Source organism: Clinocottus analis, unplaced genomic scaffold, assembly GCF_023055335.1.
Source record: "Clinocottus analis isolate CAN_PGR_092001 unplaced genomic scaffold, fCliAna1.0.p SCAF_2, whole genome shotgun sequence".
NCBI classification, from domain to species: Eukaryota; Metazoa; Chordata; class Actinopteri; order Perciformes; family Cottidae; genus Clinocottus; species Clinocottus analis.
Genome location: NW_027175931.1, coordinates 6,524,893 through 6,548,480, shown reverse-complemented (window position 1 = coordinate 6,548,480; position 23,588 = coordinate 6,524,893). Strand labels below are relative to the sequence as shown.

Genomic DNA, 23,588 nt, shown 5'->3' with positions numbered 1-23,588 from the left:
ATTATTGTTTAATAAATCATCAAGTAAGCCAATTATATGAACTTGTTCTATTGTTCTTTATATCTGAAAATATATATAAATGTGGTCGTTATCCTGAACATTTTCAAAATACAATGGATAAAAACATGACTTTAGTACCAAGAGCTGTGACCTTTTAGCCTCACTTCATTTATCATACATAATACTAAGCAACTCCTCCAGCTATTTAAGTATTCTCTTTTTTCAGGCGAGATCTATTTATTAATGAATTCCCTTCAGGCCATAATACTGTTTTAACTCCCCATTTAATCTTTCTCACAGACAAAATGAAGAGACCGTTCTTCCTCTGATACTGTTGACCTCCACGGCTCGAATGTCTGAAAACAATTGAAATACCTCAGAGACGGGCGTCGCTTAACCGTCTACTCCTTTGGACAGACAGGATGTCACGATGCAATAGAGCTCAGTGAACCATACATTGCAATATCTTTGACTCCTCGGAGGTTTAACTTACACATGACACCCTGCGGATGAATTGGATCTATTGGTGCATAAGTATATTACCTTAACTCGATGAGGAGCAGAAAGCTGCCGTTCTCCACAAGCATCACCGGCGGCATCGTAACGTAATCGGAGTCGTTTCAGTTTTCAGAGTTAGGTGGGTGAAAATAATGATAATTGCCGGTGGGGGGAAAAGTTGCTTTCTGGACATTGTTAACAGCAGCAACCATGGCGGTCTCATGGCGGTCTCAGTAAGCCTCCACTGCATCTCCGCTACAGCCATTACAAATTCCTCTTATTATACAGTACATGCACGATCATACACACATGCATGCAAAGTGTGTCTTGTGTGCGTTTCCGTATATAAAGACGTGAATGTGTCTCCAGTACGGGGAAACTGAAGTCCAGTAGCAGCTTAGCATGGGAAGAACTCCCTGCATAGCTCGAAAGTCAAGGCCACTGCTCTTATCGGTTTAACTGAATATTCTGTTTGATGGACATTATTACCCCACGAGAGAGAGCTGCACTCACTGAATGCAGGGCTGCTCGCGGTTCCTAGAGTCTCACGATGTTGGATGGGAGCCAGAGCCTTCAGTTATCAAGCTCCTCTTCTGTTGAAGTAGCTGTGCTGTAACTCTGTTCATTCTGGACACATGACATCTATTGTACTACTGTCCATTCAGGGAGAGGGATGCTCCTCTTGTTTCTCTCCCGAAGGTTTCTTCCCTTTTTTCTCCCTGCTAAACCGTGATTGTAAAGGCCTCCGAGGCAAATTTGTGATTTTGGGGCAATACAAAATCAATTGAATTGAATTAAGGCCCTGTGACTGGCAAACTCTTTTTCTTTATTAGGGGCAGCTGCTAATGAAAAGTGCCGAAAGTGTTGCTATGCAACAATACAAAATCGAACAACCTTGCAGTGCTTTTTTCCTAAAGCTGAAGGTGTTCAAGTAAACCTTTTAAATTCAAACTAACTCAACTTAAAATCACTTCACTGTCCACAATCTTTTCCTCTCAACAACGTTTTTTTTCCTCCTCATAATACAGTATTGTATATCATATTTTCCCATTATAGGGATATTTCTGCCGTGTAGCCACACACGACAAGCACTTCAATCATGAGGTCAAAAGCAGCAAGACGAAGCTGACATGAGCCCAAACGTTCACGGCTGAAGAGAAGGACAAAGAAGTGAATGAGAAAGAAAGCGAGGAGAACATGGAGCGAGAAAATGATAATAGAGATTTAGATCTGGCAAGAGGTGTCAATTGTTTTTTTCAGCTTTGTTGTGAATCCTTTTAACCTGATTCAGTCTTGACTCCAGTCTGTGTGCCTGGCAGCGTGATGGATGGCACACATTTAGATGAAAGATTTCTCTCTGGCGTCTCAGTTTAACCAACCTCACTCTCGTTTTCCGCCTTTTTTCAGCTCGTCTGCCTACAGATAGAAAAACTGAGTCATACTCTTGTGTTGGATTCATTTTGAAGCTCTACATCTCTGAGCTGGTTGTGGACTTTGCGTATATATGGAATACTGTAACTGTGTTATCTTTTAACAGACACATTTTTAAACAATTCAAGGAGCTAAACTCAATTATTAATTAATAATGAATGAATCATTCATACAATAATGATTGTTTTTGTCAGTTTTGCCTCTATTTGAAAGCGTGTAACACCAGATATTATCTTGTGATGGAATCACAGCAGCCGTGACGCCAATTTGTCTCCTGGCCGGCCGGTCTCATCCAGCTTTTGTGGCTATAAATATGAAAAATAATGCGCCGTAATTCATAGGTGTTATCCATGTAATCAAGAATGAGGAAATAAAAATAATGCAACAGCCCACACAGGGGCAGTGGAACCCTTGCCCCTAAACCATTTTTCTAAACCTAACCAAGACGTGTTGGGGCCTAAATCTAAACAAGTCATGTCCTGTGTGTACAGACGTTTATTATGAAAAGACAGTTTCCATTTAACAAGCTGAAGTAGACATGTGTTGATGGCTTTTTTCAGGAAAGTGCATGAAAAATGAGGAGTAACTTTTTGTAAGTCGTCATTTGAATCGTTGCATGAGGACACACACACACACACACACACACACACACACACACACACACACACACACACACACCATCTTTTGCACCTATTTTCAGTTCAGTTGCATGGCCCTGTCTCTTGTACCGTCTCTTGTACCGTCTCTTCAGGTGCTGACTCTTCTACGCATTTCTCTATACTGTTGAATCTACACCTGTTTCTGTCTCGTCTACTCGTTCAGCAGCGGACTACCCGGTTTACAAAACAATACAAATCCTTTACAATGTAACACAGCACCAAAATAATCTCTTTCCGGGTTTTTTTTCTCCACCTGTTTGAGCATTCCTGAGGCTGATGTCTGTCATGCTGTTTTCCAAAGCCTTCTTCTTGTTATTATATCAAAGTGTTTTCAACTTCTTTCCGACAAAGTATCAGAGATAATAGGCTTTAGTATTTGTTGCAAGGCTTTTGCTTTTAGTTGCATCATGTTCACATTGCTGTTTACACTTGCTGCACAATACTACTGATCAACCATAATCATCACAGCAGGTCTGACACAAAGCGTGGACCTTGAAAAAAAACGACAAATGTGATGAGAAAGTAACTCCGCGGTCAAAGGCTGCCTGCTCGCCTTAGTAGCTTTTAACAAATGGTACAAGTCAAACTAGAAAAGGGATTAGAGGAAAGCAAGGGCCGTGAAGTACACGTCGATCCTCTCCGAATCTCCCCTGCAAAGGAACCACAGAGAAAACAAGCTGAGGTCCATCCTCTCGCTTTCCTCTCAAAACTGCAGGATTTTCTGGGAGCACCATTTTAATAATTCATCAGTCAATTGCACCACAGCAGTGCAGCAAGCATGCAGGAGCCAATATGGACCTGGACAGTGTGTGGCATCGGTGAGGGGGGAATACGTTTTGGGTTCACACAGCATTGCTTACACTATACGGCCGATTGCAAACTTTTGCAACAATTTTTTTAATTAAATGGGTTTGCTCATGCAAATGCTCTGTTTATCCATTTTCCCCCAACCAATTAGCACCGTTTGGAACCTGTGTGTGTGTGTGTGTGTGTGTGTGTGTGTGTGTGTGTGTGTGTGTGTGTGTGTTTGTGTTGACAGCACACTGAAGCCACTGCATACCTCCCCGTCAGTCTTTTATCAGTGAATGAAGAAATAGTGACATTGTGCTGAGGTCACAAATGGCTCCACTTATCAATGAATCCACCATGCAGGCCTCTCTCCTGCAGTTATCATTTATTTTTATAAATCAATTCAGTTACAATTAACCGGTGAGAGATTTTTACATCGCGGAAAGAGAATGTGAGATTCTTCGATGCGTATAAAATGAACTGACTAAATTGTACAGTGCTGCAATGTGAAATTATTGTTTTATTGTTTGCGGAGTGGGTTTGTGAAAAGTGAACTGCTGCCAGGAAAGAGAGGGAGCAGCACTTATCCAATGCACTACTATATAGTACTGTTATTATACAGCAAAACAGTTTTCCTTATGCATGATAATAAAATAGCATCTGCAAATGTCAAGTGTTTTTCTTCCTGTGTGTGCATGTGTGTGCCCTCTTGATCCAGCCTGAGCACAGCGTTAACCTCTATCCAACCTCTTTTAACCAAATAACAAGCTGCTCGTACCAGCAGCTGATGTGAGCAGCTTGTTATTTGGTGAACAATGCCCACAGGGACAAAAAAAAAGCAACAACAAAAAATGAGGGAGGAAAACTTGGGAAAGTGGGGAGGAAAAGGTGAGTGTGAGTGAAAGTAAGAAAGGAAAGGAGGCATTTATTGGCTCAATTTCTGTTACGCTGAAATGTCTCAATGTTTATTTTCCCTCTTCCTGTCCAAACATCGAAGGAAGGAGTTGATGATGAGTTTGGATACAGATGGAGGGAGGAGAAGATGGATCAGAGAGGATTAGAGTGAAAGCTCAGTTCATGGAGAGAAAGGAGGAGTGGAAGAGGTGGAGACCGTTAGGACAGATTCAAAACTGCCAAGGCAGGAGTTGCATATTTTTATTATAATTTTTTTCTGTACACATCTCATCGCCCCTCCCTCCGTCCTGCACTCTGCTCCTGACAGTGTGTGTGGAATACTAATTAATCTGCTGGTTCAGATTCTCTCTACATTAGCACACAGCAAATGAACCAACAACAACAACAAAAAAAAACGACATCAGTAAGATAACCTTTCTCCTAATGTACCCCAGAATATTGAATTATTACTGCTATTAAATCCTAAACTACACACATTTAATGTTTGTATATGAGTTCAGCCATTTAAAACTGTCAAGTAGGGGTCTTCAACTAAAATTCAGCTGGGTCCAGTTAGAGAGAGTTCCTCAAGCAAAGGGCCAGAAGATCACAAAGATGTCAAACTCGCGCTTTATGATTTCGATCCATATGTATTGAAGTAGCCAACAGTTGTAATAAATCTGTATGCAGTCAACAACTGACTATCAAATAATAAAGAAAGTTGAATTGATTAACATCAAAACAATATTTATTATTACAGACATCTAATTGAACTGGATTAATGATAAATAATACATACTCTAACAATAAATACATTGTATTCTCTTTTTTCAAAACTGGTAAGTCAAAAGCAGTCGAGCTTGGAAGTCAAAAGCGTGTTTAAAGTTGAAGGTTTGTTCTAAATAATAAAGCAAGTACTAAGTTATATGCAGGTAAACATAAATGGTTTACTAGCGTCTTGGTGCTGCGGCAGAGCGAAGGACCATGATGGGCCTTCCACCGGCGGCGGCACGGCGACGTGCTCCGCGGCGAAGGACCATGGGGCGCCCGCCACCAGCAGCTCGACGATGTGCTCTAGGGCGACGAGTCGTGATACGTCTTTGTGGCATTGTAAAACAAAAGGTAACCTTTTGGGAGCAGCAGCTTCTTTTTATGAACTCTTGACTCTGTGGTGTCAATGATGACGTCACATTTAGATGACACGATCAAACAGAAATGGGGTCTTCAACTAAAATTCAGCTGAGTCCAGTTACAGAGAGTTCCTCAAGCAAAGGTCCAGAACATCACAACGATGTCAAACTCGCTCTTTATGATTTTGTTCCATTTGCATATTTATTATTACAGATTTCTAATTGAACTGGATTAATGATAAACAATACATACTATATTAATAAATACATTATATTCTTTTATTTTAAGTAAATTGAAGGCCGGAAACTACTACGGTAAGTACTACGGATCCACTGACTAAAGAAAATGAAATAAATTAAAATTGAATAACATCAAAACAATATTTCTTATTACAGATGTCTAATGTAACTGGATTAATGATAAATAATACATACTCTAACAATAAATACAATATATTATCTTATTTCAAAAGTGGTTGGGTTCTATGGGTGGGTTCTATATTTAAGGTTTGTTCTAGATAATAAAGCGGGAATTAAGTTATATGCGGGTAGAAAGAATTGGTTCAGTATCGTCTACGGCGACGTCGTCCGCCACGCCCGACGGCGGCGCCTGCGACGACCAGGAAGAACGACCATTACGCGTCTGCCACGGCCAGCACGGCGACGTGCTCTGCGTCGACGTCTTCGTGGCATTGTAACACAAACGGTAACCTTTTGAGAGCAACAGGTTCTTTTTGTGAACTCTTGACTCTGTGGTGTCACTGATGATTTCACATTTAGATGACACGATCAAACAGACATGGGGTCTTCAACTAAAATACAGCTGAGTCCAGTTAGAGAGAGTTCCTCAAGCAAAGGTCCAGAACATCACAAAGATGTCAAACTCGCTCTTTATGATTTTGACCCAATTGTATATTTATTTATCTAAAATTAAGGCTGGATTTAGGCTGACGTACTATGTAAGTACTATGGAAACTACTACGGTAAGTACTATGGTAAGTACAACGGAAACTACTATGGTAAATACTACGGTAAGTACTACGGTAACTACTACGAAAACTACTACGGTAAGTACTATAGTAACTTCTACGGTAAGTACTACGGTAAGTACTGCGGTAACTACTACAAAAACTACTACGGTAAGTACTACGGTAAGTACTACAATAACTACTACGAAAACTACTACGGTAAGTACTACGGTAACTGCTACAGAAAATACTACGGTAAGTCCTACGCTAAGTTTAAAGTTTGATCTAAATAATAAAGCAGAAACTAAGTTATATGCAGGTAGAAAGAAATGGTTTAGTAGCGTCTACGGCGACGTCGTCCGCCACGGCGACGGCGGCGCCTGCGACGTGGAAGACTGACCATTGAGCGTCTGCCACGGCCAGCACGGCGACGTGCCCTGCGGCGACGACGACGTCTTCGTGGCATTGTAACACAAACGGTAACCTTTTGAGAGCAACAGGTTCTTTTTATGAACTCTTGACTCTGTGGTGTCACTGATGATTTCACATTTAGATGACACGATCAAACAGACATGGGGTCTTCAACTAAAATACAGCTGAGTCCAGTTAGAGAGAGTTCCTCAAGCAAAGGTCCAGAACATCACAAAGATGTCAAACTCGCTCTTTATGATTTTGTCCCATGTGTATTTATTATTACATATTTCTAATTGAACTGTATCCACTGACTGTCTAATGTAAAAAAAGAAAGTTCAATGAAATAATATCAAAACAATATTTATTATTACAGATGTCTAATGTAACTGGATTAATGATAAATAATACATACTCTAGCAATAAATACTATATGTTATCTTATTTCAAAAGTGGTTGGGTTCTATGGGTGGGTTCTAAGTCTAAAGTGATCAGGTTCTAATAGGTTCTTATAGAACTTGACCCCTTTTGACTGAGAACCGTTCTATGAGCAGGTTCTAAGTCAAAAGTGAAGTTTAAGGTTTGTTCTAAATAATAAAGCGGGAACTAAGTTACATGCGGGTAGTAAGAATTGGTTTAGTATCGTCAACGGCGACGTCGTCCGCCACGCCGACGGCGGCGCCTGCGACGTGGAAGACTGACCATTGAGCGTCTGCCACGGCCAGCACGGCGACGTGCCCTACGGCGACGACGACGTCTTCGTGGCATTGTAACACAAACGGTAACCTTTTGAGAGCAACAGGTTCTTTTTGTGAACTCATGACTATGTGGTGTCACTGGTGATTTCACATTTAGATGGCACGATCAAACAGACATGGGGTCTTCAACTAAAATACAGCTGAGTCCAGTTAGAGAGAGTTCCTCAAGCAAAGGTCCAGAACATCACAAAGATGTCAAACTCGCTCTTTATGATTTTGACCCAATTGTATATTTATTATTACAGATTTCAAATTGAACTGGATTAATGAGAAACAATACATAATATTTTAATAAATACATTATATTCTCTTATATTAAGTAAAATGAAGGCTGGATTTAGGCTGACGTACTACAGTAACTACTACGGTAACTACTACGAAAACTACTATGGTAAGCACTACGGTAACTACCACGGTAACTGGTACGGTAAGTACTAAGGTAACTACTACAGTAAGTACTACGATAAGTACTCCGGTAACTACTACGGTAAGTACTACGAAAACTACTACGGTAAGTACTACGGTAACTACCACGATAACTAAGACGGTAAGTACTACGGTAACTGCTACAGAAAATACTACGGTAAGTCCTACGCTAAGTTTGAGGTTTGATCTAAATAATAAAGCGGGAACTAAGTTATATGCAGGTAGAAAGAAATGGTTTAGTAGCGTCTACGGCGACGTCGTCCGCCACGCCGACGGCGGCGCCTGCGGCGTGGAAGACTGACCATTGCGCGTCTGCCACGGCCAGCACGGCGACGTGCCCTGCGGCGACGACGACGTCTTCGTGGCATTGTAACACAAACGGTAACCTTTTGAGAGCAACAGGTTCTTTTTGTGAACTCTTGACTCTGTGGTGTCACTGATGATTTCACATTTAGATGACACGATCAAACAGACATGGGGTCTTCAACTAAAATACAGCTGAGTCCAGTTAGAGAGAGTTCCTCAAGCAAAGGTCCAGAACATCACAAAGATGTCAAACTAGCGCTTTATGATTTCGAGCCATATGTATTGAAGTCGCCAAAAGTTGTAATAACGTCTGTATGTAGTCAACAACTGATTGTTGAATGTAAATATAAAATAGAAAGTTCAAATGAATAACACGTACAGAATAAACCCAGCCAACTCGAAAATGATCTGTGACATTGAAGATTATAAATAGATAAAAAAGAAAGAAAGATCTTACACTCAAACACAATTTACATTTAAAATCAACAACAAGAAGTCATAGCAGAGTAAAGTTATAACTATGCATATGATTATTTCAAACCGTAGAAATGAATAGTCAGCTGATGGCTGATTACTAAAGCTCATTAAACACATTTAAGTGGTAATGGTTCATTTCATAAACAGCACTTGAAACTTTGTAAAATTTTGTTCCAAATTAATGGAAAATGTATCTAAATCGGAAACGAGTGAAGCCAGAAAAAAAACTTCCATAAATATGAAAATAAATATGCAGTATACACACAATGCCACACATGCATGACTTTAATTACAGGTCAGAGTTTCCCCATCACTGCTTCACAGCACACCTGAGGTGGGCATCCTAAATACTGTAGCGATCACGATCACTTTCCTCGTAGCAACAAAGTGAAGTAGAGATGTGAGCCAGTCGCGCCACATCAAGGTCACTCTGCTACTTTATCATTGCGTAACGTTTGTGTATTTCGTCTAAAACTAAAAAAAGCCTTCTGGCTTCCAGCTTAGTTTCAAAGTTTTAAAAGCAGCCCCGAGTCTCAAGTTACAGCAAGCAAAGCACTCTAAATTACATTTTTAGGAATTGCCACAAACAACTACTTTAACTACAGTCTGTTTCAAACCAATGTTCTGAAGCAGCATCTTCACTTGCACACGGTGAACAAATAGGATGTGGCAATTCTGAACAGCGAGCGATTGTTGAAAAAAAAAAAACAGGATCTCCGAACGACGACACCATTATGCAAATAAGGCCCATGCAGGTAAGGGGCGGCGCTGCACTCGGGGCGTCATCGCGCTGTTGCAGATTGGCTCTTCCATCTCCTCCCTGGTGTGGTTCACAGGACCGGAGACAAATGGCTTAATCATGTTTTAACATAATTCAATGTGTGATGTGTTCATTTTTCAGTCAGGTGATACAAGTGTGTGGGTTCTGCTGGAATTTCTCTGTAAAATGACGGTGCGATTGTGAGAATATCTCTCACACACACACACACACACACACACACACACACACACACACACACAGCATCGATCTTGGCACTGTTCCTTCAAGTCAAACAGTGAAACACCATTTCGCATCCTGCTCTTTGCCCTCTCTCCTCCTCTTCTCCCCTGCCAGCATCATGTCCGCCCTGGGCACAGCATGTGGCAGGCAACTGGCATTATGTTGACCTTTTCTGCACCGTGAAGGCTTAGCCATATTGAGTCAGACCTCTCAGTCTACCGTGAACCACCTGGGGAAGCAGCGCTCAGATCCGGCCTTGAGACAGAGACATTACACTTTGAAAAAACAAAAGCTTCTCTCTACTTTAATCTACCACTGACACCAGAGGAAAGCCTCTTGGTTCAATTGCACAAATCCAGTCAGCCAGCTTCCCCACTTTTATATGAAAGGGTTCATGGTGATCCTGCATAGAAAGATCAGCATCAACTCAACTACACAGTGTCTAGGGTAAAGCAATGTAAAACTGAAAAACTATTTGAATTTTAGAACCATACAGAAAAAAGGAAAGGGACAATGTTGATGTTTCTCAATCTCAATTCATCTGCATGTTTGAAAAAGTTAAGCATGAAAACATTAAAGATCCCTTCCACATAATTAGGATTAATGTACCCTGCTTTAAATTATAAAGTTATGCCTGCTATCAGTTTTCTCGAATAATTCATTCAGAATATATTCATTCATAACATGACATCTACTCATTGAAGGAGCGCAGATGAGCTTTGCTGCTCGAGCAGATGACTGTGGAAGCAGCTGGTGTCAAACTGGTCTGCACACACATCGTTCTGCACAGTGAAGGTCAAACATCAATAAGCAAAGCACATCTTTGGAGGGGAGGGGGACTTTAAAATCAGGTCAGGCCTGTCAAAGTCAAAACAAACACAGAATTTAACCAACCACCGTGCTATTTGGTGATATTTAACGTCAAGCAACACTAACGATGCATGGTTCGCAAAGGCTAAAACTGCAGCTCTCCTGTGCCAAATGTGGTGAATGAGAGCAGCTGGTGAACAGAGAAGCCGGAGCTGCTGACAACTATAACTGAGTAAATACACCAGGTTTGGTTAAAATCCATGCAAGAAGGATGCCATCATATGAGATCAGTAAATATGAGGAAGCGTATAGGAGGCAGAAGTACAATTTAGGCCTTGTTTAGACCATTTTATGGCATGTCCAGATTGTAACCAGAAAACACACACACACACACAAAATTAGATTTTTGCAAATCAGATCCAAACCACTTTTGGAGGTGGCTTGAAATAAGATTCCTATCGCTGCTCTACCGATGCGTCTCAGTCCAAGGTCCAATTCGTGCGGCCAAAGTGTGGAAGAACTGAGCAGAATCCACGCTGCTGCTCGCAGAGCAACATGGAGGACAACATGGAGCAGAACAATGTGTGTTGACAGACGCTGCAATAAGTAAATACATGATAATTAAACTCTGTATGTCATAACGTTACCTGCAGAGGCTGAGGATTTGCAAACTTTGCATTTCTGCAGATTTATTTCATGCTTGTTTGTGATACATTGCTGCTGTTACCTCGGGTTCATCAGCGTCTACTGGAGTAAAATGTAGTCACACTTTGGATATTTTTGTTCCGTCTACCATGATGTGTGTCTCACGCGTTACTGAACCCGAGTCAGTGTGTGTGTGTGTGTGTGTGTGTGTCAAAGTAGACTTGTCGATCTGTTATGGGGAGACACACAGGTGTTATTAATAAGACCAGAGCTTAAAGTTGGGAGTTTTGACAAATATTCAAGCACAGGCTACAACAGAACTAGACAGCAGCTCTAAACTGAAGCCAACACCAAAAACATGATCATCTCCTTTGACAGAAAGTCTCTTCACTGAAATGTGACTGAACCCTCGTCTGTTCGTGACACTGTATGAAACGTCCCGCTAAAGGTCGACCTCTCTAAGCCGGCTCAAGCTCATGACCCGTGACACCTGGGAGTTGTGATCCGATTTACAGGAAGGCGGCTGATCCGAGTCCTCGACGGCCTCGGAGCAGAAAGAACCATGAGGATGGTGTTTTGTCACAGGTACTGAAGTGCTACTTACAGTGTACATTTCCATGTGTCTTTTGCTTGGGATTTAAGTTGTGATTTCTCCAACTTGAATGTATGCAAAGAATCTTATCAAAGTGAAAAGTATTCTGTTGAAATGTGTGTTAAAGTGTAGAATTCACAGTACTCAACACATCTTTAGTTACCTTGTTGGGGCCAAATTCTAGTTTCCTTTTCTAACAACTTAATGGGATTTCATTGATCTGGAAGATCCCTGAAATTCTCTTCAATATATATATATATATATATATATATATATATATATATATATATATATATATATATATATATATATATATATATATGATTTATTTATGGATATTAGAAGAATACATACAAGTGAAAGGGTGTGTGCCATTTCAGTGGGGTTTTTTTCATTTAAAATTGGATGAGGCAAACTAATAATTCAATTTCTATGAAACTGAGTTGCTTGTAACGTTTGTGATGATTCAACAACTCAATGTATTTCAAACCAGGAATCTAAAATCCTGCTCCCACGTCATACTTCTCACATCATAAAGCCAGAATAAGTGAATCTTTGAAGATTCATAGCAAATGGAATGTGAAATATTGTAGAACATTGTTAAAAATGAATACATTATAATTGAAAATGTTCCCTCTATAGTGCTATATTCATAACAGAATATGTTCACACATCATTAAAATACTAAAGGAATACCTAAATCATCAGTCTTTTTGATTGCATCAGACTTTGCATCAGACAAAAAGACTGTTCATCATATGTTTAAAGAAACAATCAAACACACACACACACACACACACAAAAAAAAGAAGATTTTTTTACACTTTATAATCTTGAAGGCCGAGATATAGTGGATGTGTAACGTTTATCCTCCTGCCTTCTGCTGCTTCCATTTCATGTTATAACTCTGTGTGAGATAGCAGGGACAAGTAAACACACACACACACACACACACACACACACAGACACACACACACTCTCGTATTTGAGAGCTCTCCATTGTGATAGGTATAGGTATGCTGTGTGAGTGTGTGTGTGTGTGCGTGTTGTCTACCCACTCTCATGTTATATATTGAAGCTGAAATGGAGTGGGTTTGACTCTCTTGTATGTAAGTGAACAATTTTGACCAGCAACCCACAGTGATGTGGCAACGCACACACAAACACACAGACGAATACCGTCTGATTAAACTACAGCCGGACATTTTATCAGACAGCAAGCTGAATTCTGAATTTAATGTTTCGTCAATGTAGTTGGTGCTGTTGCTGATAAGTAAGGCCTGAGGGAGAAATGCATTATGGGCCGTGAAGCCGAGCGTCTACTCACCCAGCCCTAAGCAAGATACTCTGAGTCCAGACTTTCCAAGGTTCCTGCAAACACAGAAAAAAGGGAATCACATAAAAGCTAAATTAAAACATGTGTCGAACCAAATAAGATAAAAGATCTCACAACCCAAACAGAAGATCAGTCAAAATGATGCTGCAAAGGAATAAGGATCAGCTCGTAATCCTTCTTAAATCATATTTAAAAAAATCAACAATCAAGCCTTTCATTTGTGCAAGTTGTTGCTTTTCTTCAGACAATCACATGACAGCTTGACAGTTCCTCTGATTTCTCCACAACAGGAAATTGAATTTCACTTTTGCAAACCTTGAGGTGGATGCGCTGACACTGTCAACAGCCCGCCACATGTAAGAAGGTGTGTGTGTGTGTGTGTGTGTGTGTGTGTCTCTGTGTGTGTGTAGGAGGAAACCTCAGAGTGCAATAAAATGCTCATCGGTCCTTTAATGTAACTTTTCAGTCAACCGTGAGAACAAACCGAATGATGGTAAAAAATTTTTTAAAAAAGACACCGGAGAAATGAGACAAGAGGAAGAAACACTAATGAAGAAACATCCACACTGTTTGGACAAAATGGAAAAACACTAATCAAATCAACGCACGCAGTAGTGAAACATACCAATGGCAAGACAAGTTAGGAATGTCTACTGCAGGATGGAGATGATGTATGTTCGCGAGTGTATGTGTGCATGTGTCTGTGCGTGTGTGTGTGTGTGTGTGTGTGTGTGTGTGTGTGTGTGTACTGCATCCTATTTGCTAGCTATTAGCCTCATTAGCTGTGTCATTAACGACACACACACACTCTCTGCGTAAATTAGATGTGTTTGATGTGTGTACAGTCAAATGCATCCCTGGATACACACGGCATTAAGTCCGTCGCTTTATTAAATAATTTCACACCTGCCTTCGCAACCTCATTAACCAAGAACATCAACAACATGCTGACTATCGTGCCTATAGTGTCGTTGCCCTTTTACCCTGTTCAGCTAAGGATCCCCTCTGGAGAGGATAAATAAATAACTCGAAAAATGCTGTCGAGTGCAGCCAGGTGTGTCTACCAAACAAAGTTAGAGTTTTCGTCCAATATTCACTCTCCTTCCAGCTCTGTTTTGGTCTCTGCCAACTCCTGAAGGAAACATCTGTCTCTGTAGCTGCTAAATGCTCCACTAGTTTCACCAGCTAGCTCTTTACATTGTCGGTTGCTGATGGGAGACAGGTAGTGTGCTGTTTCCTTTGCTAAAAACTGACACACCTATTTTACATAAGAAATGATGCTGAAGACAGAAATGAGAGTGATGCAAAGGATTAAAGTTTTGGTGTGAAAAAAATATATAAATGAGCTGCTGAAAGATGCTTGACTAACTCTCAGGTTACAGCAGAGGTTGTCCTTCCTGCCTGTTCCACTACTGTCGGCAAAGTGGCAGATCCCTGCCGTGTCCAATCAAGCATGAGGAGGAGTTATTGTCCTGTCATGTCAGTTTTCTGTGAGAGAGTCCATGGACTAATGACTAAGCTGATGCTACAGAACACACATACACACACACACACACCGCTGATCTAATGTATCAGCTTGTCTGCAGTACACGGATGGCACAGTAGAGTATGGTATGTCTGCACAACTTGCTAAGGAATTCTATTTAGAAAGAAAACTTCAAAATTGATCTCAAATTAAAAGTCTCCGTCATCATTTTTTTTATTTCAAAACGTTCTATTCTTAGTTGCACTTTCAGGAAGTGGAAAGTACAAGAAGGAACCTTCCGTGTTCCACTTTGTACAAGTTGAATAAAAGCGAGTGGTTTACTTGTGTCACATTTGAGGGATTGAGAAGCAGAACACGTGTTAAGTGGAAAGTTTAATTTCCATCTGAACAAAATGCAGAAAAACATATTCGTGTCTCTCCTCCTGTGGGGTTCAGCACATGTTGTTCTGTTTTCCAACAGATTAAAAGAATAAAAACCCACAATGTGTTGTTTACCGCATCCATGCGTCTCAATAGACCACTGATTGTAAGTCACTGTAAACACAGTTCAGCCTTTCACACAAACCAATGGAAATGCAAATAGCAAGTTTGCCTTCAAAACATTTGATAAGCATTATAAAGTCATTTAAATTCTCGTATTTTAAGTCTTTTGAAAGGCTAATTTAAAACATGCACAGCCTCATTAAAAGCATCAGATTGTTTGTGCATTGATTGACGAGTACATTACTCACAGCTGTCAGAAATCTTTAATTTTTGCTCATCTTTCCAAACCACTTTAGTTACGCATTGCTGACATGTCACCTCTACATCCTTCAGAATAGTTAATTGGGCATAAAAACCAAGACACCCTGAGTAAATCGATTCTTGGTGATGCACTAGAACCTCTGTAACCTTCAAAAACCTCCACAAAGGACACTGAACATTTCGTACAAGGTGCTCTTAAACAACAAGTCCCAAGAGTTTCTTTTGCTTTGCTGACACAGCAACAAGAGACGGTAATGTGTGAGTTTGGTTTTAGCGTCGCTCTGCATACGTGGTATATCTCCTTCACATGGTTCAGGGTTTGATATCTACACTTGTGCTTTCTGGGTGGAATTTGCACGTTCCTCTGAGGTTTACATGGGTTTCCTTTTGTCTGGATAGCAGATTTTCCAAAATAATTCACAATAACAGTATTATCGAGATATCTAAAATGTTATTAGAATAATAATATGCCAAATTCATCTTTAAACTTGTTTAAACAGTTTATGGTACATCTCTTTTTAGAGAGTCTGTATTGGTGCTGGATATTATATTTACATGATATAATTTTTTTAAATAGCACAGTTAGTGTCAATACCAGAATAAAAGGACACCCCCTATATATGTATATGGTCACAGTCTAGTTCCTAAAAGAGTCTAAACAAGAAGGAGTGAGCAGGTCAAAGAAATCATGAATAAAACTAACGTAAAGTTGTTTTTCTTGTGTCAGAAGTTTAAAGTCCAGGCCTGCCTATAGTCAGGGCAATCTTTTGAATTCAGATCAGGGCGACGAGAAGCGCTGAGTCAGGCATCGGATGCCCTGCAGGCGATTAATGAGGATGTCGCTGGTCCCCGGCCACAAACATGAATGATTACAATACCTCTATTTCAGGCCTAAAGAGGGAAGCTTGGTTGGAGCCGTGCAGAGACAGATCACCTATCGAAGCAAAAAAAACTGCACATTCAGATGAGTGATACAACAACCACAACCCACTCAGACAGAGTACTTTAGTTGCAAATGGACTGACGGTATCTGATGTGTTCTCGCTACTGGGCATTTATATCAAGCTATAATGTCTTTTGTTCACTGTTGCATGAGCTTTCCCCAAGGACATGGAGTAGCCTGCCACATCCTTCGGGAGAAAGTAGTCTCGGGGTCTCCGGGTGCATGCTCTCATGGTGAAGTACTTTGTGTATAAAAGCCCAAATTTAATCCAAATGAGTTTGTTAATATTTGGTCAAACACTGGAGACGAAAGAAAATAGAATATTATGAAGTAGCCGGCTGGACTTAAATGAGGAGTCGGTTGTTTGGCCGGCAGCGATTGTCTGACGAGTGTTGACTGAAATAATAAAAGGAACAAACAACTTTTCTCAGATCAGCTTGGTGGGAACCGATACTGCTGAACCGACGCAATTGCTCCCACTTATTCAGCTTACACAGCAATAGATCGCAAGATGGATGAAAGAACAGCAGTGAAGAGGGTCATAGATGAGATATCGAGAATGATGAGAAAAAGTAGAGAGGAAGATTTCCTCACTTGGGAGATGGAGTGAGAAAGTGATCTTCTCCCTCATTTAAAACCCCTTTCAAATGATCTTCATGGCTCGGCAAACACACATAAATAACCAAAGGCCCACCACCAAACACACACACATACACACACACACACACACTAACAAAGCCGTCTCCGCACATTAAATATTTATTGAAATATGAACCCCCCGTAGCCGCTTTTCCAAACAGATATACCATAACAAGCAGTCTCCATCAATGAGGCTATTCATCTCCACTTAAACATGTCTTCATTTGCCTGATGATGGACAGTAATGACTTTCTCTAATACCCCCTCGATACCATGGCAATATTATCCTCTCTGTTCATGTGTCTCGCCCCCTCTCTCTCTCTCTCATGCATGTCAACAGCCATCGCCACAGTCCTGTCACCGACTCACCCATTACCTCCTCCGCTATAGTGGCTGCTCGGTATTCAGGCAGAGAAAATCATATTATTCCCGAGTCTGCGTTTTAAACTCCTAAATATAAAATATTCAGTCAAAATTAGTTTTTACTAGACAGTCGGGTGTAATTGGCCAAGAAGTCACATGAGAAAGTTGGAGCTTTGTCTCTACATTTGGCAAAAGTCTTGAAAAGCATTTTGCCTTGTTTATCTATCTCATGAGATTAATGACTAAACTGTTCATTAGGCCACTTAGCAAAACTGTGACTGGTGCAGTTATGTTTATTTATTGCACTTCACATTCATATTTTTCACATATTTATTTAACAAGGGAGACTTGTGTGTATGTGACGATGAAAATGCGATTAGAGTGAGAATGTCACATCTTGATTATTGGAAACTGTATTTTCATTTTCTCAACAAAGACAATGTACTGATGCTTTTCTTTCAGTAGATCACTTTTCAACAATGATGCATATATGTTATCGTTACAATCAAGTAGTAGTAATTGGTCATCTCTAAAAAAGAAGAAAAAATATAGCCGAGGACATTTTATTTCAATGAACGCTAACGCGGTACCGAAGCGACTTCCCGCTTGGCCGCCATTGATAGTATATGGTCAATATGTGTCAGTGTTTTATTTATGGGTGTACTTTTCTGTCGTGATGTTGCGGATGCCTTCCAGTAGGAATTGGTTTCACTTTTGTGACCAATTTGAAAATAAACTCTGAATTGCCGTTTACGATCCGGAAAAACGGATATGAGCCACACGAGACCATCTGACACACTTCTCCATCGAGTGTAAAGCAGTCTGTATGCGGGTATGTGTGTCTGTGTGTGTGTGCGTGTGTGTGTGTGTGCGTGTGTGTGTGTGTGTCAGAGAGAGTCAATGAGATGGGGGTTGGGAGGGAAAGAGGACGAGGAGGAAAGCAGGAGAGCATGCCAAAGGCCACCTGAGCTCCAGATAATGTATGTATGTTACAATGTTACAGCAATCACCCAACCTTTTCAACATGTATTGTTCCTCTCAAAACATCTTCAACCCAAGATTTGTCCAACTCGGCGACATCTTTGCTGAGTTTACACGGAATAAAATTGTCCAAGTCCGACTCGAAGTCTGCTCGTGTGATGGAGATATCCAGAAGATGAGACATGCAACACGAGAAAGTCATTGTATTCTGGAGCTTTCAGATTGTATTGTTGTAATTTGGGGAGAGAGAATATGATATAAACATACATAATCAGTAATTGTGAGATGTAATAATGTATTTACATAAAAAATATCCTCTTAATTAAAGGCTGCAATCTTAATGGCTTCACTTGAGAGAACCAGGGAGCCATCTGTAGATAAGCATCATGATGTGCGCAGCCCATTTGGCCCCACTGGCCACAATTGTTGCCTAAGTGTGTCACTGCAATTTTCGACTCACAATAAAAAATCTCAAAGGTACTACTGCAACTTTTTCCACTTACATGCTAGTAGACAACTTACATGGTTTTTATTTTAAAAAATCCTTTACAAGCACTTCCTATCACATGACATCATTTGCTTCCTGCTCCTTCCGGCTGAAGACATGGCAAATGCAAATCGTCCTGGAAAGAGGCAATTTTCATAAATTTCTTATGATTTTCCCCTCAAACATATTTAGAATTATTTAATCATTTAAGTCTCTAGAGTAACCCTCCCATAACAAATTGTACCTAGGATAAATATTTTTTTGTTCATGGGACTATTTCTGTGAGTGGCAACAAAAGTTGCCAGTGGTCACGTAGCATGTCACTAACTATATATCATCTTCTTGCTAGCTAGCAATAGCTTGTGGCTCACTGAGGTAAAAAAAGTGTTGATGTGCAGTTGGAGGTGCACTTTTCTTGACGTTATTTAGCGGTATCACAATCGAGTTTGTGATATTTGACTCGAAGTCATCGCTCGTGCTCCTCAGTCGATGAGAGCAGCAGTGATGATATCCGGACCAACATCACAAACTCAAGTGTGATATTGCTTTACAGAACATTCTACATACGGGGCATTACGCTGTAGAAAGGATGATATTGATGATTCATCAATAGTATCATTTGCAAACAAAAACATGGCACATGCATGCATTTATCATGCTTTTTTGTCATTCTTTTAGGTCCTGCGCCATGGAACAAGGCCGAGTAGGCAGGGCAGGAAATCTTCAATCGCGGTGGCAATAACTGATGCCACCAGGTTTGATGGTTTCAACCACTGGCCCTGCAACACTGGTAGCAGGTACAAGAGATGCAAGAACTGTGGCGGACGGACATCATTTGCGTGTGAAAAGTGTGATGTGCCACTACATGTGGAGTGCTTTAAGAAGTACCACACACAGTAGAACATGCATGAACTATGATGATATGTATGGGAAGAAATATGTTATATATATATGGTTTCAGAGGTTCTAAGAAAACAATGTTTGTTGAGGTTTTGAGTTTGAATTTTATACAGGGGGAACCTGAGGCTCCACCTTTTTGTTATTATTTCTTATGACTATATTATTATTTTGTTATTACTATATTGTGATTATTATTTCTTTATTATTATTAGGTGACATTTGACCTAGTGACAAGCTGTGTGACGACTGGCAACAATCAGCTGCTTCCTCCTTTTCTAAGTCCCATGTACCAGTTGCTACGTAACAACCGTCATTTCAACAGTGAGACAGAAGACACATCAGGATGTTCTCATTGAAAACACCGTGAAGGTTTTTCAATCAAATCAAATAATCTTTTCTTTTTTTTCATATGACCCCAGTAGAGGTATTCTTTTTTTTTTAAAGCTTTCTCATCGCAGGAAACCAACACACAGAGATATATCCTCTAAAGAAAGCAGCACAAGAACCACATTGTTTGTTTCCCGTCAATCTGCAATCCGCCGAACAAGAGAGTAGTCTATACCCAGCAGGAAACCTGTGGTTTTGCAAGAAAAAATTGGCCAAATCCTGGAGAGTCAGGCAGTTCTGAGAGACAGACTAATTGTTGGTTTGGCTTTTTTCCAGAGATTTGTTGACAATAAGAAAAACTGGATGTGTTGCAATATCCTGCAGGCCGTAGCTCTGCAACACATCCATCCCCCTTTTGTCAATTGCTTCAAAGACACCCATGGCCTCATAGGAAAACAAATATATGCACAAAAAAACTGCTTTGTTGAAGAAAAAAAGAAATCTCTTTTAAAAGCAATCTGCATGTGCGTGTGGTTGAGTAAATGTGCCTTAGCAGTCATGCAGTCACGCATGCATAAACGCATGAATACATTTGCGCATGTGGTTCGGGGCACATGCTCGGCTGTATCACATGCATCTGCACCTGCTTGCATGTTGTGTCTGTATCTTTCTGTACCTGCGCGTCCGTATGAGTGAAACGGTTGCCATGAACTCTGGAGCAATATCAGCAGTGGGGCTATTTCATGCTTCCTATCCAGCATTGAGCTGTGAGCGGGTGGGGTGTTTGAAGAAGTGTGTGTAGGGGACGGGGGGGGGGTGGTCTCAAAGCCTCTACGCAGGCAGAGTAATGCAGCTGCCTGTGTATGGGAGTAATATAGCAGTTGTCACCTTACAAGCGAGGCGAGATAACACCGCCACTGGGACCAGTAAGAAGCACACTTTCAGCCAATCAGTCATTGACACCTTTACAGTTGCAGCTGCAATATATACTGTGACTAGAGCAGAGACTGTGAGTACGGAGAGATTGGTGGCGCTGCCTGTGTGCCCACACGTGTGCTCGCACCTTTGATTCAGCGATGGATCATGCGAAAATGCATTGCTGTACAGTATTTGTACTGGCTGAATGCAGCGTGTAGAAATTAAATACACTAAAAGGTGCTGTATACGAGATGGGGAGCACTTCTATACGCCTGAGCCGGAGGCTGCAAGACTAACGGTGTGTACAGCACTAACAGCACAAAATATACTGACCAAGCCAAACGTGTACTCGCATCCTGTACATGCACTGAAAGCATGCACGCATGAACGGCCCAGACCGGTCAGCAAAGCCAGGAAAAGCTGGGATAACAACACGCACAGAGGGAGAAAAGCTTCATTCTCTTCTCAGGTCGACATTATTCCACTATGTAGTTGTTTGAATCCTCGGAATGCCGTTTATTGTTCAAGTTGTACGCATATTGTCAGAGATCAACACCACCTGCCACCAACAGGAAACAATAAACCTGCCGACAGGAAGAGAAAAGGCAAGGAGAATAGGACACTTGTTCAACCTCCTTCATGTAACTCTTGGTTTTCTACAATGCTTCTACAAACCACACGTCTAGTATAGAATATTTGTATTTAAATACACAGTAGCTAAATATGTATACAGTCTCAATATTACAGACATTGTCATCTATGTCTAGCCTCTCGGCATGCCCCTGTTCATCGTGTCAGATCTGTGCAGCCATCTATATGCAGAGACAAATACTCAAAGTGTGGCAATATGGAGCTCTTTTATCTGCTTCCTGTTAATATTCTTAGTCTTGTATTACCCTGGACAGTAAAAAAAAAAAACAATCAAAGAAACATAGAAAAATATGTATTACTTTGTTACCAGCCATACAAGAGCGATGAGGGGTTCATGTGAGATTCACAGGAGCTTCAATGCTACTGCACATTGCTTAAACCCCAATGTTGTGTCTCAGCTTTTTAAAGAGATTATTGAAATGACTCCAGACTTATTCAACGGAGACTTGGACATGAGGATTTCATTCCACTCTCCATACAGGAAAATAATACTGTAGTTCCACCCCTAGTGTAAAAACATACCACCGGAAGCCACTAGACTGTTATGCATTGCAGCTACTTCCATTCTTCCAGATTTGTTCGAACAGGATCCTTATCCTGGCGGTGTCCTTGTTATGTAAAATACACACATACCTCTTGATTTTTCTCCTGAGGCAAATTTGCATAACTTAAGGTACTCAAAATGCAAATCACTCACAATTAGCTTCATTCTCACGGAGACAAGCCAGAGATGTATTTGTGTGTTGGTGTTAATCAGAGTAACGGCACAGCTGAAAGGCTAAGTGGATGTTTTTAACATGTTTTCAAGACATTTCAGATATAATCACGTATGCATGTATGTATACTCACCGGTCATTATGTGCACAGTTGAGTAGATGCAGAAGGACACACGGCACAGCTCCACTGCCTGCAGTGGCTCCGAGTGGCTGCGTGGGCAACAGAACCTCACATTTCAGGCCTGAATCATTCTGCCAAAGACTCGGATCTATTTGTTGTCAAGTGGCCTTGCTGTTCCGCAACAGAGACTAAATGGTTTCCAAAGCTATCTAAAGCCAATACATCTGAGAAAGGACAAGCAATTTCCAGTGACCAAGATCCATAACACACAATTTTCATCATCTAATTCCATCATCTTTTCTCTAATGTTTTTTCGTCCTTTTACTATTTATTGTGACTTAAGGTGATATCCATATTTCGAGAAACACGCAGCGCCCCACGTGCCGCTCACGCAAATCAATTTCCCTATAATTTCCAGTGTGCTGATGGGAAGCCGAGGCATTTGCCAAACACTGTATACTTGTGGGGCAGAATACAGTAGAAAGCTGCAGCAACTTTAAGCACAAACTACGGCGGAGGAAATGCTGAAAAGAGAAGAAACTTCTTTCCTCACAGATTTGTGTTAAAAAGAACTGGCACTTCCTTTTGTTGCTGCACAGTCTGCTTTTGTTCCTGACACCTGTTGTGTAGAATTCTGTGGAAATTAAAGATATGGAAATTAAAGCACTCGCATTGGAGAGTTGCTTGAGGGTACATCCTTAAAAATTACAGTAGCACAAGCCTCAGGAGCTGAGATTTATGACTTCTCTTGTCAACGTGTTAATATTGCACCAGCACCAAGAGGATGAAGCTATGGTCCCTTGTGTGCTTTAAAAAACAACACGTTTTCAGAGGATTACCACATTCTTTGGTGTTCTTTATTTGAAAAAGGAAGAAAAAAATCAATGCATTCTTTTTAGTGTGTAAGAACAGCGAGCTCTGCTTCAATTTCCCCAAACCTTGGATGAAGACCTAGAGGACTCAAAGCCCGCAGGCAAAACAAAACAAATACTAAATGAGATTCTTAGAAAAGCCAAGACTCTCTTTCAGCATAGACTGCACACACACACACACACACACACACACACACACACACACACACACACACAGTGGCTATATCAAGTGTTATGAGATTTAGCACCACAATCATGTTTATATAAAAAAAATGTCCCTCTGTTTTTTTGCGGAATTTGTCTCTCTTCT

At 40.7% G+C, this 23,588-nt stretch overlaps 1 protein-coding gene across 2 annotated transcripts in view; it reads right to left on the bottom strand.

The window, feature by feature from the left end:
• Positions 1-23,588, bottom strand: part of kcnab1a (potassium voltage-gated channel subfamily A regulatory beta subunit 1a) — a 93,237-nt gene that overhangs the window by 22,078 nt on the left and 47,571 nt on the right. For both annotated transcript variants that reach the window (XM_068584901.1, XM_068584902.1), the window contains exon 2: positions 13,122-13,165. In XM_068584901.1, coding sequence (XP_068441002.1) covers positions 13,122-13,165 — 44 coding nt within the window. The remainder of the gene's footprint in view (positions 1-13,121; positions 13,166-23,588) is intronic.